Source organism: Mytilus galloprovincialis, chromosome 11, assembly GCF_965363235.1.
Source record: "Mytilus galloprovincialis chromosome 11, xbMytGall1.hap1.1, whole genome shotgun sequence".
Classification (NCBI taxonomy): domain Eukaryota; kingdom Metazoa; phylum Mollusca; class Bivalvia; order Mytilida; family Mytilidae; genus Mytilus; species Mytilus galloprovincialis.
Window position 1 is genome coordinate 65,911,119 of NC_134848.1, and position 16,830 is coordinate 65,927,948.

At 30.8% G+C, this 16,830-nt stretch overlaps 1 protein-coding gene across 2 annotated transcripts in view; it reads left to right on the top strand.

The window, feature by feature from the left end:
* The window catches only part of LOC143052636 (uncharacterized), a 30,907-nt gene that overhangs the window by 11,060 nt on the left and 3,017 nt on the right, over positions 1-16,830 (top strand). Inside the window, exons 6-17 of one of the 2 annotated variants that reach the window (XR_012971189.1) lie at positions 193-264; positions 849-920; positions 1,308-1,379; positions 2,286-2,357; positions 3,021-3,092; positions 8,177-8,248; positions 10,342-10,413; positions 11,277-11,348; positions 12,108-12,186; positions 13,310-13,381; positions 14,566-14,637; positions 16,548-16,614. Coding sequence is in view for 1 of the 2 variants with exons in the window: in XM_076225702.1 (XP_076081817.1) it covers positions 193-264; positions 849-920; positions 1,308-1,379; positions 2,286-2,357; positions 3,021-3,092; positions 8,177-8,248; positions 10,342-10,413; positions 11,277-11,348; positions 12,108-12,179; positions 13,310-13,381; positions 14,566-14,637; positions 16,548-16,708 (953 nt within the window). In the remaining variant the exon portion in view is untranslated. Of the gene's footprint in view, positions 1-192; positions 265-848; positions 921-1,307; positions 1,380-2,285; positions 2,358-3,020; positions 3,093-8,176; positions 8,249-10,341; positions 10,414-11,276; positions 11,349-12,107; positions 12,187-13,309; positions 13,382-14,565; positions 14,638-16,547; positions 16,709-16,830 lie in introns of those variants that run through there. The other variant, XM_076225702.1, reaches the window with a different exon arrangement.

A 16,830-nucleotide genomic window follows, 5' to 3' on the forward strand; every position in this document is an offset into this window, starting at 1 on the left:
TATCTTATCGATCCTGAAACATCGCACATATTCCATTTTTTTTTTGGAAATTAAATTGTATGTTCAGAAAACCTATAGTATCTTTTTCTTTAAGACAATATTAATAAAGTATAAAACAGATGTTTTTTTTATAAACGTGTAAACATTATTACTGACGATCAAATTTTAACTTTTCATTTGAACGAATTATAGATACTTGAGCGGAAATGGACTGACATTCATCGCTAATACAAGCTTCTTTGATCTGCATTCGCTTCAAAAACTGTAAGTACCGAGTAGATGTAATTCCCTGGACACTAATGAATGAATGTAACAACAACGAGTCAAGAGGTTAGGTTTTTCACCATCATAGTCTCCATTTCCTGACCTCCAAAACCGTCAATGTGTTTCTGAATCACTATATTTTGCCTATTTATTTGCCATTTGTACACTTATTAAAAATTCTGTGTTTTAATTTGAATAACGTTTTATAAATTTCGAACTTCAAAAATACATGTCTTTATTTCACGACATAAGTTACGCTCAGCCTTAAAATTGACATTCAAAACTCGGGAATTTATAAATAGACAGGAAATGTGGAGCTACATATATTTAACCAAAAGGACATAAAACAGATCAATGATATAATTATTTATTGTAATTTATATATGATTAAAAAAATTGAATAAGAGTTACTCGATTTGAAAATTTAAGTTATTGTTTTTATATAGCTTTATCCGATAAACAGCAGTTATCGAATCGTTTGATGTGTTTGAGCTTTTGATTATGCCATTTGATTAGAGACATTACATTTTAAATTTTCGTCGGAGTTCAGTATTTTTGTGACTTTCCTTTTTTCCTTTTTCTAGTGATTTGAGTTACAACAAATTAAGTGCTCTACCTCAAGGACTGTTAGATACATTGGAATCGTTGGTTGAATTGTGAGTATTTTTTCAGTCTTTTATTTCATTTACATGATCTCCAAACATTACTTTAAAGTACGTATAACAGGAAGTAACCAAATCTGACCAGTTAAACTGAAAATTAAACATCAGAAAAGATGTTACAAACCACCATGCAACAGTCTTTCAATCGAAATAGAGAAAATATAAAAAAAAGAAAAACATGTGGTATGATTAAATAGCATTCATTGCAGAATAATGAAAAGCTGTATATATCAAACAGATTTGAAAAGTAACTCTACTTTTGGCGATAGTTTATTGTTGTATATTTCTATTAAACTATCTTCAAAAAGAAAATGAAGTTAAACAACTTTCGTTAGTTTATTGTACAAAGTAAATGTTTAATATTGCCAGTTTTGTTTTCAGGAATTTACAAAACAACTTGTTGTCAAGTATACCTGAATACGCTTTGACACATCTACAGAATATTCAAACACTGTAAGTTACAACTACTTCAGAAATTAATGATAGCAACTAGCTTGGAAATAATCTCATCATAGATACTAGGACTAAATTTGGTATATACGCCATACCCGCGTTTCGTCTACAAAAGACTCATCAGTGACGATCAGGAGCTGATAATAATGAAAACAAACAAAAAACAATTGTCAACAATTCTCGATGTAAATGTACATGTATCTTTGGTCTCGTGCATTACAAACAAAATCTATATTTTATAGTAAATATATCAACTATAATCCAACTATGAAACGTATGATGGATCATTCTCTAAACATCAAGACATTTACCTGTTTGATTTGCTATTGGTTTGTTACAGATGTTCAAAGACTTTAAAAGAAGATGTATGTCAGAGGTTAAACATATACACAGCTACTTTTGCATCGATACTATTTCTGTACTAAAAAAAACAGTACTGGAAATTTAATTTTAATATTTAGTACTATTTCTTTACTTTAAAACTATTGTAATATTTAGGTATTTGTATTTTTCAGTACTTGATTTGTACTAAATATTTTGGTACAACAATAATACAATATTGAATGTTTGAAAATCATAACTTTAAAAAATTTGCAATAGAAAAACTTTCAAAATGCTGAAAATGTAACGGAAGTAACCAAACATCTGTAGTACCTAAACTAAAAAAGTACTGTAAAATACAGGTAACTAAATATTACAATAATTTTAGAGTAACAAAATAGTCATGAATATTAAAAGTACTACACATTTTTTAGTACAGAAATAGTACCTTTTCAATAGTAGCTGTGTAGTTTGTTTTATCATTGGGGACTAAACCAACGTTTTGTCTCGTATTTGTTTTTATTTTTTTTTTAATTTGAAACATATTTATTCATGTATTGTTTCTTACATTGAATTTCGTTCTAGAACTTTAAGTCATCAAGCTATAAAAACTATCCACACAAATGCATTCAGGGGACTTCGAAATCTAAAAAACATGTAAGTAATTGCTCTTGTTTTGTCGTTCCTTTTCTCAGTCTATTATTCTTTGTTTTAGTTCTTTCTTTATTACATTGTACTTACTTTCTTGCCTCGACTTATTCTGTATATCTTATTATAACTAATTGTAATAAAAAAAAACTAGGTCAGCATGACAGACAATTCCATGCTTAATTTCATTTCCCATTTGGTGTTGTAATATTTAAACTCAATTATTGTACGCCTTACGATTAAATAGAATATGAAAGGATCATTTTATAAAAACGAAAAAATAAATATAAGCACGAACGAATGTTGTTGTTATACCTGATTCTAGATATATGATTCAGAACACGTTCGGCAATATTACATATAAACTCATCATAGATACCAGGACTACATTTAGTATATACGCCAGACGCGCGTTTCGTCTACAAAAGACTCATCAGTGACGATCGAATCCAAAAAAGTTTAAAAGGCCAAAAAAAAAGTACAAAGTTGAAGAGCATTGAGAACCAAAATTCCTAAAAGTTTTGCCAAATACAGCTAAGATAATCTATGGCTGAGGAAGAAAAGCCTTGGTATTTCAAAAAATTCAAAAGTTTGTAAATAGTAAATTTATAAATAAAACCATATTAATGACAATTCATGTCGGCACAAAATGTTATATATGTTTCCTTGTAGTGATTTGTCTTTTAACAAGATAACTAGTATTCAGCAACGGTTATTTGAAGACCAACAGCGCCTTGAAATACTGTAAGTTTGAGTAAACAATTCAATTTATATTTGATCATAAATGATAATAAATACAAAGTAAACTAGCATACACAGAGAATTTAAACAATCTTCATGAAGAGTCGCCAAGAGTGTATATTACATTTATTACAATAAACACCAAACACACTAGATATTTAAAAATATTAACACGCCAACATCTAAAAAAGGCTGGCGTCACGAACACATGTAAATAAAAGGTATTCTAATAAGGTCTTTATGGAATCACCTCTATTTTCTTTTTCTTTGCCTACCATAGTTGTTCATTCGCTTAAAATATAAAACACGTGTTTCATTATTTAAAAAAACAAATAATTTTTATACATCAAATCAACTGCATTAGAGAAAGGAACCTACGTAAAAAAAAAGAGGCCTGCAGTAAACACAAAAACTTAGCAAAATGCAGTCCGACTTAAGCTACAAAAACAAAATCAAAAATGTAAAAAGTAAGAAATACTGTAACAACACTTTTTTCTGGAGAATGCATGGTATATCTGTAACACTCAGAAACGTGTCCTTCCCCCCAAACGTGTCCGATTCCCCCAAACATGTCTAGTTGAAAATTGTCATTTGTATAAACGCCAAAACGAGTCCATTTCTCAACTAACCCCCAAACGTGTCCAATCTCCAAAACGTGTCCACATCCAGCATTATTTGGTTATTGCTATTTCATTACCGTATACTAATTTTACCATTTCATTAAAAATATACATAAGGCACGTCAGTACTTTTTCAAACCGGAAGAATTAAACTGGGTCAAAGTGGGGGCGTCATTTCGACTATATCTTATGTAAATTGTAAGCAGACATGTTGAGTTAAACTGTTCAGTTAACGGGTCAAAGTTTCACTTTCTCTGCGCGTTTAAACTTTAAGGTTCTCTCTACTTATGCATGATTCGCAATCAACAGTCTAAAGTTGATTTATTCAGTAGAACTGAAAAAAGCATTCAAACTTGTATGTTTATTCTAATTTGCATGAAATACTTTCAACTGGACAATACGCAACCAGCAATTTAAAGTTTATCTTAACAATAGAACAGTAAAAAACATTAAAGCATGTATGTTCAAATGTAAAAAAAATAAAAACAGGTAGTCTTTGTTCTCTCTAAATAGAACTGCAAAAACAATAAAATTTGTATGTTCTCTCTAAATATGCTTGACATACTTGCAACTGGACAATACGTGATCATCAGTTTAAATTTCAGTTTAAAGTTAATTTGTATAGTACAGTGTAAAAACATTAAAACTTGCAAAACTATTGTGCTCTCTAAATATGCATAAGGTACTTACAACTGGACAATACGTAATCAACAGTCTGAAGTTTATTTATAGACTACAAAATAAATGTGCAATTAAAACCGGCGTTGATCACATAACAGTCATATTCATAAAAAAAGAAACTATAAAACTTATGCATGAAATATTTGGCACTGAACGTTATGTTTCTTATCTTGTGTCTTTAGTGATGGCGGAAACCAAAAATTAAAAAAAAACAACGGATAACCAGTAAATGATTTGAAGAGCTTTTGAAATACACACAAACTTTTGACAAAAGTGGGGGAAAAATGCTGTTAAAATCCCGCCATGCAATATTCGGATACATATAAAAGGCATCATCGGAGTTAATAAGTACAAAATAATTAAAAAAGTTAACGATTTATTCGACTCCAGAACTATGCGTATGTTCGCTCTAAATGAATATGAAATCTTTGCAACTGGACAATAAGCAACTGCAGTCAAAGTTTCTTAATAATAACAGATTAATTTTGCCATTATTATGATCATTAAAAACCTACATCGAACTAACTTAATCTAATGAAAGACAACTTCATCACGTGTGTCTCCCATCATAGAGTTGCCGTAAACGTTATCAGCGATTTTAAGGGCATATCCAACAGTTTCTTTCTGACGGTGAGAATTTTTTCCCTTTAAGATATTTCGTTCTTCAATTGGCAGAGAATCGAACTTTGCCAAAAAAAATATATGTTGTCGATTTCGTTTTTGCAAAAATTACTGCTGAAAATTGAACATTTTTTGCAATTTTTGAGTAGAAAACGTTTTTTATTGAAAAAAATAAATACGATATTTTAATCAACATATACTTATATTATTGGGCTCAAATTGAAGCAAAATAATTCAAGATGGTTAGGAAAATCTAACTTTACCATTTAAAGCTTTAATTCTTACTCAAATAAAAGCCAAAAAGGTTATAGTGGACCCAAGCAACGGCAAGAAATGAACATTTGAAATGCACATTTTTGATTTTTTGAAGTATTTCTAACGGTGTTGATTTGGCCAAAGTGAGATATGTTATTCTTTTTAAAAAAATGGAACTTTATAACTTTTTGAAAAACATTTGTCACCATGCTCGTTTTTGAGAAAAATTGAGTAATACAATACTGTTTACTCAATCTCTCCGGTAAGCCTCACAAATTGCGCCAAAAATTAAGACGTTTCGGAAAATAACGTTATATTTCCCTCTAATTTTTCAAAGGCAGTGCGACAGTGTGGTAGACAAATGTATGTATACACTTTGACTTTGTTGGATTGTTGTCTCGATAGCAATCGTATTACATTTTCTTATTTATAATGAACCAGTATCTGGACGAGATAACAATTCAGATAGTTTTACTATTGTGTTTATCAAAATTGGGAAACTTGATAGTGAAAAACTCACTGACTCCGTATTAATGCATTTTGCAGTTTCGTGCTTTTTATTCTTTATAGGCTTCTAGCAATAACAAAAATCTGTATGTTGACTCTTAGTGTTTTGAATTATATGGGTCGTTGTGTTGCTGTCGTATTAATGTATACATTTAAAATCTTTTCCAAACAAAAGAATTGATTGGGTATAGAAATATTCACATCTCTGGACTTCTCCCATCCGACAGTATATCTTTGCTAAATTTTGGTGCGGCCGTTTGGCTGCATGGATGTATAAATTTGCGATGTGACTTTATAATATCCGATGCATAGTGCAGTGAGTTTCGTGCTATCTATATGTTAAAAAAACATCTAAATAAAATGGTTGAAGGGCTATACGAACTTCGTGACTGCCGTTGATTTACTCTTCAATATATGAGTTACTGCATATACACAAAGGAGATTATTTTATGTTCTACTGCCCTCCAACTAGTTTGACTGCATACAATGTAACCACTGATGTAGACTACTATATTTTTTTTGATCATGCAAACAAATGACTTCAAAGAGAAAGATGCGAAAAAAAATTCTAAAATTTTCGTTTTGTAAATAAATGTAAATAAAAATAAAATACCAAAACTGGAACATCATTGGTACATTATTAAAATGGTTGAAGGGCTATACGAACTTCGTGACTGCCGTTGATTTACTCTTCAATATATGAGTTACTGCATATACACAAAGGAGATTATTTTATGTTCTACTGCCCTCCAACTAGTTTGACTGCATACAATGTAACCACTGATGTAGACTACTATATTTTTTTTGATCATGCAAACAAATGACTTCAAAGAGAAAGATGCGAAAAAAAATTCTAAAATTTTCGTTTTGTAAATAAATGTAAATAAAAATAAAATACCAAAACTGGAACCCTGTTTCAGACAATTATCTGTTGAAAACTGATGATTATGCATCACTATATGAAACTGATAAATTGATTGCTCCCTTTCTCCCGTGGCAAATATATTACACATATTTAGGACGAGGCGAAAGTGGATCTGAAGTAAATCATTGGTACATTATTAAGATAAATAGTTTGCTAGCGGTAAAACGTATGCCGTACTAGAATAAAGTTGAATAAAATCTAAATTTTGAGTTAAGCTATTAGCCCCCTCCCCCTTTCCTCAATTTAAAATTATGGCATTTCGATGGCTGTTTTTTTCCCCTATCCTATTATGGACCCACTGATTTTATGAGAACGTGTCTTATTAGTGAAGACAAACATCAAGACCTACACCTTTTTTTTAAATTATATTTGTTTTCTTATACATAAGTAAACATCAAAATCGTCAGATCTTTTCTACGTGTATGTCAGTGTATATTCATATACTACAATCTTTTCCTATTTCAATTTTGTTTTTATTACAGTGTCATCTTTTGTTTTACAACGTTTACCAGTTAAAGGTCTTATTCATTTAAAGATCTACTATATGTATGTACTGTACATTAGGACTTCAACGCAAAGCTAGATGCATGATAAATGTTAGTTTACGCTGTATCTTATTTTTCTCAAGAAACTAGGGTTTTTACATCTTTCTTAAGTTAAACCAAACTTTGAGTTTTCTATCCTGAATGACAAAATCGTGGAAAAGTTTGATAAAGAATTAATTACAATTTGCATTATAATGCAATAATAAATCATTGTACGCATTTATTCTTGTTGTTCACTACTGTATTGAAAATAAATTTCAATAAAACGGAAACTCAAGTGAATATAGTTTATAATGATCAAGATAATTGCGGTTCTTTTATAATAGACTAAGACGACAAAGATATCTTTTAAGATTTGAGTTCTATTTCTGTTTTATTCTGTATGAGTTTTTTTGCCGATTCCCACCATGCTCTTTCTTTTGATGAAAGAACCCGCGCTTTCCAGACGGCCATAGCTAATGGTGATTCCGTTATGACGTCGTTGAAACAACGTTAAATTACGGGAAACAATAGACGATGTTTACGTTTGTTATTACCTCCCCTGAAACTGTTGGATATGCCCTTAATTAGGAGATATCTGTATTAGCGCTAAAAGACGTGTGACGTTTTGGCGTTAAATATTGGACACGTTTTGGCGAATAACAATTATCGGACACGTTTGGGGGTTACGAAATCGGACACGTTTGGGGAATATTGGACATTTCGGACACGTTTAGGGAGAAAAGACACGTTTGGGAGAATCGGACACGTTTGGGAGGAAGGACACGTTTGGGAGTGTTACATATCTATGATGAGTACATTGTATATTTAAGATAACAGTTTCAATTTAATGGAAATGTTTCAATGACAATGACATTGGCAACCCATTCTTTGTTATTGCTTCCATACTAGTCGTTTTGTTTTCGATATTTACATCAAAATATTTTTTCACAGGAATTTAGGAACCAACTCAATAGCTGAAATTAAGGATTTTTCTTTTTCGAATTTGACATCTCTTAATAGCCTGTAAGTATGCAAGAGGTTTGTACAGTAGAGAAGTTAAGTAAGAAAACAGTACATATTAACAAAACTACTGCACTTCAAGGAATACAAAACTACCCTGAACGTTTTTATCAAATGGCAAAGTTAAAACATTTAAACACTACAAACGCAGAACAACTATTATATTTCAAATTTTAACGACATTTTGTAATAAAACACTTATTTTAACAACAAAAGAAAACAAAAATACGCAAGGCATATCAAGCCATCGTAACGCGTTTCTAACGTAGTTTTATAACACGAGTCGTTTAATCAAACATAAAGCTGAGCAAGTGAATGTAAATACATTTCGTTTCATAAATTAATGTTTGTATTGAGGCTATTTGATGACAAATTGACTGTATCATTACTGCCATAATGTACATGATGTAATGATTGAGGAAGCGGAAATATCAGGAGAAAATATTTGGCAAAAGTGGTAATCAATTAAGGTTTGAGTTTAACAGATCTAAAAACGAGCGAAACTCGAACTTGTTAACTCATAATAGACGAAATAGTGATCACTTTAATTACATATTGTCATAATGACATGCCTCTTTTGCTTTGTGAACAAACCCATGCTTTACATCCAATGCAATTTATTTGCACATGCATATTTTGGATTCTTCAAAATAATGCATTTAATCAAATTTGCATGCACTTAATATATTTCCTTAATTTTAAAAAAACCCTCTTAAACTCTTAAAAAAGAGAGACGAAAGATACCAAAGGGACAGTCAAACTCATTAATCAAAAACAAACTGACAACGCCATGGCTAAAAATGAAAAAAAAAGACAAACAAACAATAGTACACACGACACAACATAGAAAACTAAAGAATAAACAATAATGATTCCCCAAAAAACTATGGGTGATCTCAGGTGCTCCGGAAGGGTAAGCAGATCCTGCTTCACATGTGGCACCCGTCGTATTGCTTGTGTGATTACAAATCCGGTAAATAGTCTAATTCGGTAGGTCATACTCATGGAAGGGAAGGGGATGGATTGTAGTTACGACGTAAAGAACATATCCGATATCATTTGTGAAACGATTGTTCCATAACGGTCAACCAACTCGTGATGGCGTCCGTAAAATTTACGAACTGATGATTTCAATTTCACCATTTGGAACTCTTGGTTAAATAGCTTCTTTCTGGGCAGCAACCCTCTATCAAGAAAATCATGATAGGAAATGATAAGCACGTACATATCGTATCAATTGGGAGATATATACCCCGTATGCAGGTACTGCTGGAAAGCTGCTTCTTAGAAATGGAAAGTTCACAATTGGAAAGCTGAAATCATCTCTTTTGTCGTAAAGTTTTGTTTTCAACCGACCCTCATTGTCAATTTCTAGTTGTAAGTCAAGATATGAAGCCGACTTAACTGTATCTGTAGTATTCTTTATCTTTCGTTCTTAAATGGTGCACATGATGTTACTAATTCATTTATTATGACTGTAATGTGTTGCATTCCGAAATTGACATACTTGACCTTGATACGACAACCGTTTATGCTTGCTGTTCAAACTTCTCACTCTAAAAAATCAAAGTGCCAGCCGTTTGCTTCTTTAAAAAACAAAAAAAGGAAGTTCATGGACGAGCCTACACAGACGTTTATACACTTATACATATCGGACAAAGAAATTAACATAATTGTCCTATTCAGAATCGAAATAATTGATGCACGCTATACTTTATTGTAGTTTTAACATGGGAAGGCAATATATTCGCGTTATTGTAGCTCTCCCTATCGCTCGAGCAAACATAATCACAAATTTAATGCCTATCCATGTTAAAACTACAATGAAATAGTTTGCATCAATTATTTCTTAATTATACCTGGCAACTGAGGCGCCTTGTTTGAAATTAAAATTGACTCCTAAAAAATACATATGAAAAACAAAGCAAACAAAACGCATGTAAAAATTCTACATAAATTCACATATTATTTCACACAAGGTAAATGACTGTTAATATTATAGCGATTCAGAAGAAAAAAATCTGCTCACTCCATATAAGGAGATACGATCTAGAGATACTTTCAATAAACATGAAACACATGTTCTTTTATTTCAGAGACATACGAGTTAACAAGATCACACATATAACACAATATATGTTTTATGGTTTAGAAAATTTACGTCAGTTGTAAGTACATACATACGATTTAATTGGTTTGATTTTATTTGGAAATTATATGTGTTAATATGTATGGAATAATCGTAATCTGTTGTGAAGGACATTAGATATATTCTCACGTTGCAAGATCGATTTTCACAGCCCTTCAAAACTACATTTTTGGTAGAAGACTTTGCAGAAGATGAACAAATCAGAAATAAGATACTTTAAATGAAGATGTCCAGGTAACATATAAAGTCACAAGCAGTAGATCAGTTGATAAACTACGAAAATACAGTCGACGAACAGTTTTATGTACATGCTACTGTGGATTCATTATTATTCGTTGGATACCAATTTTCGTGGATTTCGTGGGAAAAGTTGGACCCCGAAATTAAATGTTCAACGAATGACAAATTTTCAATAGGCTTGTATGTAGATTTCGGCAAAACCACGAAATCAAATATCCACGAATATGTAAGTTTTCCTCAATCCACGAAAATTGGTACCCACGGAAATAAATGAATCCACAGTATTCTTTACGAGAGTCTAGCTAGCAGCTCAGACCTTACTTATAATTGTTTACCATAATAAATTGTAACTTGAATGGGAAGTTGTCTCATTGGCATTGAAATCACATCTTCTTATATCTGTTAACACCTAAAGAAGTGATTGATCTTAAATTTTGATCTGTATATTCATATGTTTCTTTTATGTCAAGTCTTTGATTCATGACATTTGTTGTTGACACTCAATGAACTATGTTGATATAGATCCGTGAATCGAATTTAACGCACTTTAGCGGTATTCTTATTTTCATTGTTACTTATCATAGTTCAATCTGCATGAAAATTGTTCAACGTAATCAATCAAATAATTTTATCATTTACAAGGGAGATACGTTTCAATCGAATATCAGACATTCATGCAGAAGGGTTTTTCAGTTTATCTAATCTTCAAAGAATGTAAGTATGTCTTTTTTCATAATCCGATTTTCGTCAAATGAATTTAACGGGATTACGTTGTTCTTTGAAATTGAAGTTGATATGGGATTGATTTCAAAGGACTACAATTTAGTCCCTTCCTGTGTATTGCGGATCCGTTTGTCTAATATTGTTTTCTGTTTCTTATGTATGTTTTAGTATTTGTGTTGGAAAATCTATATAACACAGATGTATATATTCTCTTTTCTTTTAGTTTTATTTACCTACATTAATTGAATTTATATGCAGCATGATGATTAACTACAACGCATATTGTTAAATAATTCTTTAAAAATATTTGTATATCGCAACTAATGCAAATTTAAGAAGTACTTTTATCATTATTAAGTTTGTGTGGTGTTGATGCATTTCTAAAAAGTTTGTAATTTAAGGTGGCACCCAACACTTTCACTAAAATTAATTTGGCTCGTTTAAAATTCATTAAACTTTGTAAAAGTATTTACTTTGACCCTTTAACAAAACTCTAAAAATTTCAAAAAATCTAATTAACCGTTTTGTCAGAAAAATTACACTGGTTATATAGTAGTTTGACAAACAACAATTTTGTTCCTTGAAAAGCTTAATATTCCCTTAACAACAAAAAGTAATTAAGACGTTTAGCTGACTTTACAGAGTTATCTCCCTTTAGTGTTAGGTACCACCTTAAAAAGATTGATCATTACACAAAGTATAGATTTACAAATCTACTTAAAAGAGTTAAAGTGTTTTCAAACTTTGCAGAATGTTGTATCAGAACAAAATTGCAACACTGAAAGACTTCACGTTTTCCAAAATGACGGAACTTAATTCCTTGTATGTAGTAAGTTTACTGTTACTCGTATTATTAGTAAAATTTTCCTTATTCAGTGTACTAATCTATAATTACAATTAAATGTCTATATAAAAGAAAGGCGTACCTTATAACGGAAAATAAAAACTCACAACTCGAGGGAAAATTAACAATGCCATCAAGAAAAAAGAAAGAACAAACACGATCCAAAGACAAACAACCGTATACAAAATATAACATACCAAACTAGCAACAACGGGGATGATCTCATGTGTTCCAGATTTGTGAGCAGATTCTGTATTATATTCAAACCCTATGATTTACTCCTAATCATTCGTTAGATGCTTGTTTTGCTAAGTGATCATTTCACACTAGCGGATTTATATTTAACTCTTATCTAACTTTTAAACACTTTTGACATCCCCAAATTAATAACTTTTAAAAATTAACGGATTTCTTAAAAGTAACTTACTGTAAATTTTTAAAATTAGAATATTTTTTCTAGAAGAAGAATACACAGGACTGTTACAGACATATTCCACTTTAAATTTATTATGTAATAGGTTCTGTTTAAGCAGGCATTTCTATCAAAGACATTATGGTATTGAATGCAAGCCGCCCTAGAATATCGTATCGATAGAAATTGTACAATAGAAATGAGAACTTCACAATTGTGAAGCTCAAAACACATATTTTACGTTCCAAGCAAACCTTCATTCTCGGGTATCTTAATAATATTTGGCAGACTTAAACAGTAGCTGTCAAATCCTAAATTTCAAATTATATGCTACAAAAGCTGTGAAATGTTCAATTAACTAAGATATTCCAACCACTTAAGTAAGCTGGATGTACTTATTGCTAACAATACAAACAAACTTTGAATGCATCACACAAATAAAAAAGAACAACATAAAACTGTTAAACCGACTCAACGAATCAATGTTAAAGACAGACTGTAAGTCTACAACAAGTCAAGCCTTATTTCAATAAAAATGTAAACACCTAGTTCACTGATGTCCAAATTTGAATTCAGTTGACTTAATACATACATTTTGTAATCTGATCGTAAACATGTAGCTAGTCATTCCTCTAACTTGCATTACAGTCGGATACAATTACAATATATTTGTATGCCGTATTATTATTATTGCAGGGATATCGGTCGCAATATTATAACTGGAATAAAACGGAACTGGTTTGTAGGTTTAAAGAAGCTTGATAGTTTGTAAGTATGTTAATTTGGTGTAAAGGTTAATTAAACAATACAATTTAAATAAATAAATCAGATATATTGAGACGATCTCTTGGACGATATTCATTATAGTTAGATTTGTAGACAGGATTGAAATATAATTGATTTGAAAATCGAATGTCTGAAAGTAAAATATCTCTATTAATTAAGTAATACTAAAGTTTGTCAACTGGAAAAGGATCAAACAGGGTCCTACTAAAAACAAGCAACTTCTACAAAAAATGTATATACATGCATCAGCTTATAAATACAACTGCTAGATACTTGAATTTATTCTCATCATGCTTATAGTGTTTCACTTAAAGGTCATTTGAAAACACGTTATCCGAAAAAAGCGGACTCTTAATAATTGTGTAACATATCATGAACACTGACAAAAGTATTTCAAGGGTCAACATTGCAGGAGAGTTGAATATATTTGTCCCTTTCGAAAAGGCATGACCTCGGGAAACAGTTTTTTTTTCTATTTTGTCATTTTGTCTTTTTAAATTTCTAGCGATATTCTACCCATCATTGGATATAAAATAAAAAAAAATACAGTTGGAGAACAGTAGTTCCCGTCCAATAATGATTTGTCAATACTGCCCAAAAATTTCCAATCACCTAACTGTGCAGATTGATATCTTCTTAATTGTCAAAAAAGCATCCGAACAGTACCTGATTAACTGCATTCAAATATTTTTTTTTTAAATCTAAAATAAGAAAATTTCTGAAAAGTAAATATATGTTGTCCTCTCTTTTTTGTCTTTTCTAGCCTTGATGCAACACTGTTACTTATTTATTATGATTCAGATATCTTTTTCATATCCTACATTTATATAAATAAACATTCAATCCGACAAAAATAATCTTAGAATTACTATTGAATTTGACTTTCAGGAAACATGTATTCATCTCAAATCAGTTTATTTAACAATCAGTTCAAATGATCGTTCAAATAAAAAATAAGCTTTCAAAAGGGTGCACTGCAAAACGTTTTGGAAGTGTCCACTTAGAAACAATTATTGTAATCTTAGAATAGTTTTCTAATTGTCACACCTATATTTGTTTCGGAAAATGTAAAAATAACGATCTCTAGCGGAAACCCTACATGTCAGATGTATTGGAACTTGTTTTGTTTGTTTATATTGTCAAAACCACACTTTATATCATTGTAGGTCGTTGTATTCTAACAATATATCCTCCATTGAAAGCAATTCATTCGACGACCTTGTCTTGTTGTCATCCCTGTAAGTATTACACTGTTGGTTTCCCGTGCTGGACAACTGACCATTAAATTCTTACTAACATATATCACATACACTACTTTGAGAAATAAAGCCGCCAAAAGTAATCATATTACAAATAGCAAAATGTATGATGTATATAAAGGCTATACCGTTGACAAACATTACAATCGTATACCGAATCGAATACAGAAAGACCAAACAACGAGAAAGAAAATAAACCCAATTCATAACATTCAGTGATTGTTCAAACTGGACAATCAGACAACATCTTTGTCAAAATACAAAAAAAAAAATTCACAGAACGTTACAACCAAATTACCATTTGAACTAAATAATTAAAAAAAAAAGTTTACTAGATCGTTGGCTTATTTTATCATCAAAGATATTTAGAGTCCTATCGTAAATCAACCATCAATTTTCGATTTCTTGTCTACAGCATGTACACTATTAGTAATATTCTAGTTAACGGCATATAATACTGATAGGTCGCCAGAAAGTTACGCGTGTACAAAGTAAGGCTATTTGGAACTTTTAATGTTCGTTATTGTTTTTTAAAATGATTTACCATTTTGTGTGTTTACGGCGTATGGTCAAGATTCCTAGATATAGGGTTGTTGCTTTAAGGTAAGCTATTGTACCAAAAATGTACTTATAATATGTGTACACTGGAAAGTTCTTCAATTGAAACAATTCAAGTGCCAATAACATGATCAATTTTATATAAAAAAGAAGATGTGGTATGATTGCCAATGAGACGACTATCTACAAAAGACCAAAATGAAACAAACATTAACAACTATAGGTCACCGTACGGTCTTCAACAATGAGCAAAGCCTATACCGCATAGTCAGCTATAAAGGGCCCCGATAAGACAATGTAAAACAATTCGAACGAGAAAACAAACGACCTTATTTATGTAAAAAAATGAACGAAAAACAAATATGTAACACATAAACAAACGACAACAACTGAAATACAGGCTCCTGACTTAGGACAGGCACATACATAAATAATGTGGTGGAGTTAGACATGTTAAATGTTTAATTCTAGAATTGCATACCATAAACATAATAAATATATATATATATATATATATCAGCGTATCCATATTTTGTATTCATGGGTAGAACAATATAATTTACTTTCAGGTCACTTTCATTTAATGAAATTAGGACAATAGACAACTCATATGTCTTTGGTCTTGTAAATATCACGAATCTGTAAGTCGCTTTGAGCATGACATGTAGATCTAGCGAAAAAAAAATTAAAATAAAAATAGCGCTAGTCTAGTGGTACATGTTGTAAATTGAAGTTTATTAAAAAAAATCGTGGATATAAGACTTGCTTTTTTGTAGTTGCATTTAAATTGAATAACATGCATGCATACATATTAAATGTGTAGTTTACATGTATTATGTGTATATGAAAATATATTACAATACCGTAACCGCATGCGATAATAGTCACCATTGTAGGTTTAATGTTATCTAGTCGTTGCAGTAGTCATAACTGATCTCAAGCTATTGCCTGTCACAGTCATACTATTGAACAATAAACTGTTATACAACTATTTACTTATCCTTTAATTCACAGTTTGCTAGTATATTAATAACCAAAATTGACTGCATAAATAAAACAAATATTCACAATAAAATAGGTAATACATTTGACACAAATACTACTCTAGCAGGTAAAAGAGGAAGAACTCTCGAATCGAAAATAGAATTTGAAGTCACAATGATAAATTCTTAACTTCCATTGTGTATATGTGTTTAAACTCACATCCGATATGGTTTGGCATTTTTAGAAGTAGAAACATATGACATTCTCTGGATATTATTGTTTTTTATACACATTCGTTAAAAACGGTTTTAAATTAATACTGTTACACTTTTTGATTTGCATTTTAGAGATGTTGGCGAGAATCCAATAGAATGCAAACAATGTGGATTTAAAGACTTCGTAGAATGGTCGAAAACCAGACAGCACATTGTTCTTAGGGGATGGTGTGTCGATGTAAAATCAGCAATATATGATGTCAAGGTTTCTTCTTTTGACAAATGCATAGCTGGTAACTATTATTTTGTTCTGAACATTTATCTGTTGTTAATAGACTAATTGTGTTGACAAAACCATTTCCATTTACTGATCTTTATCTAAAAAATTTACTATTTAAAACATAAAAAGTTGCAA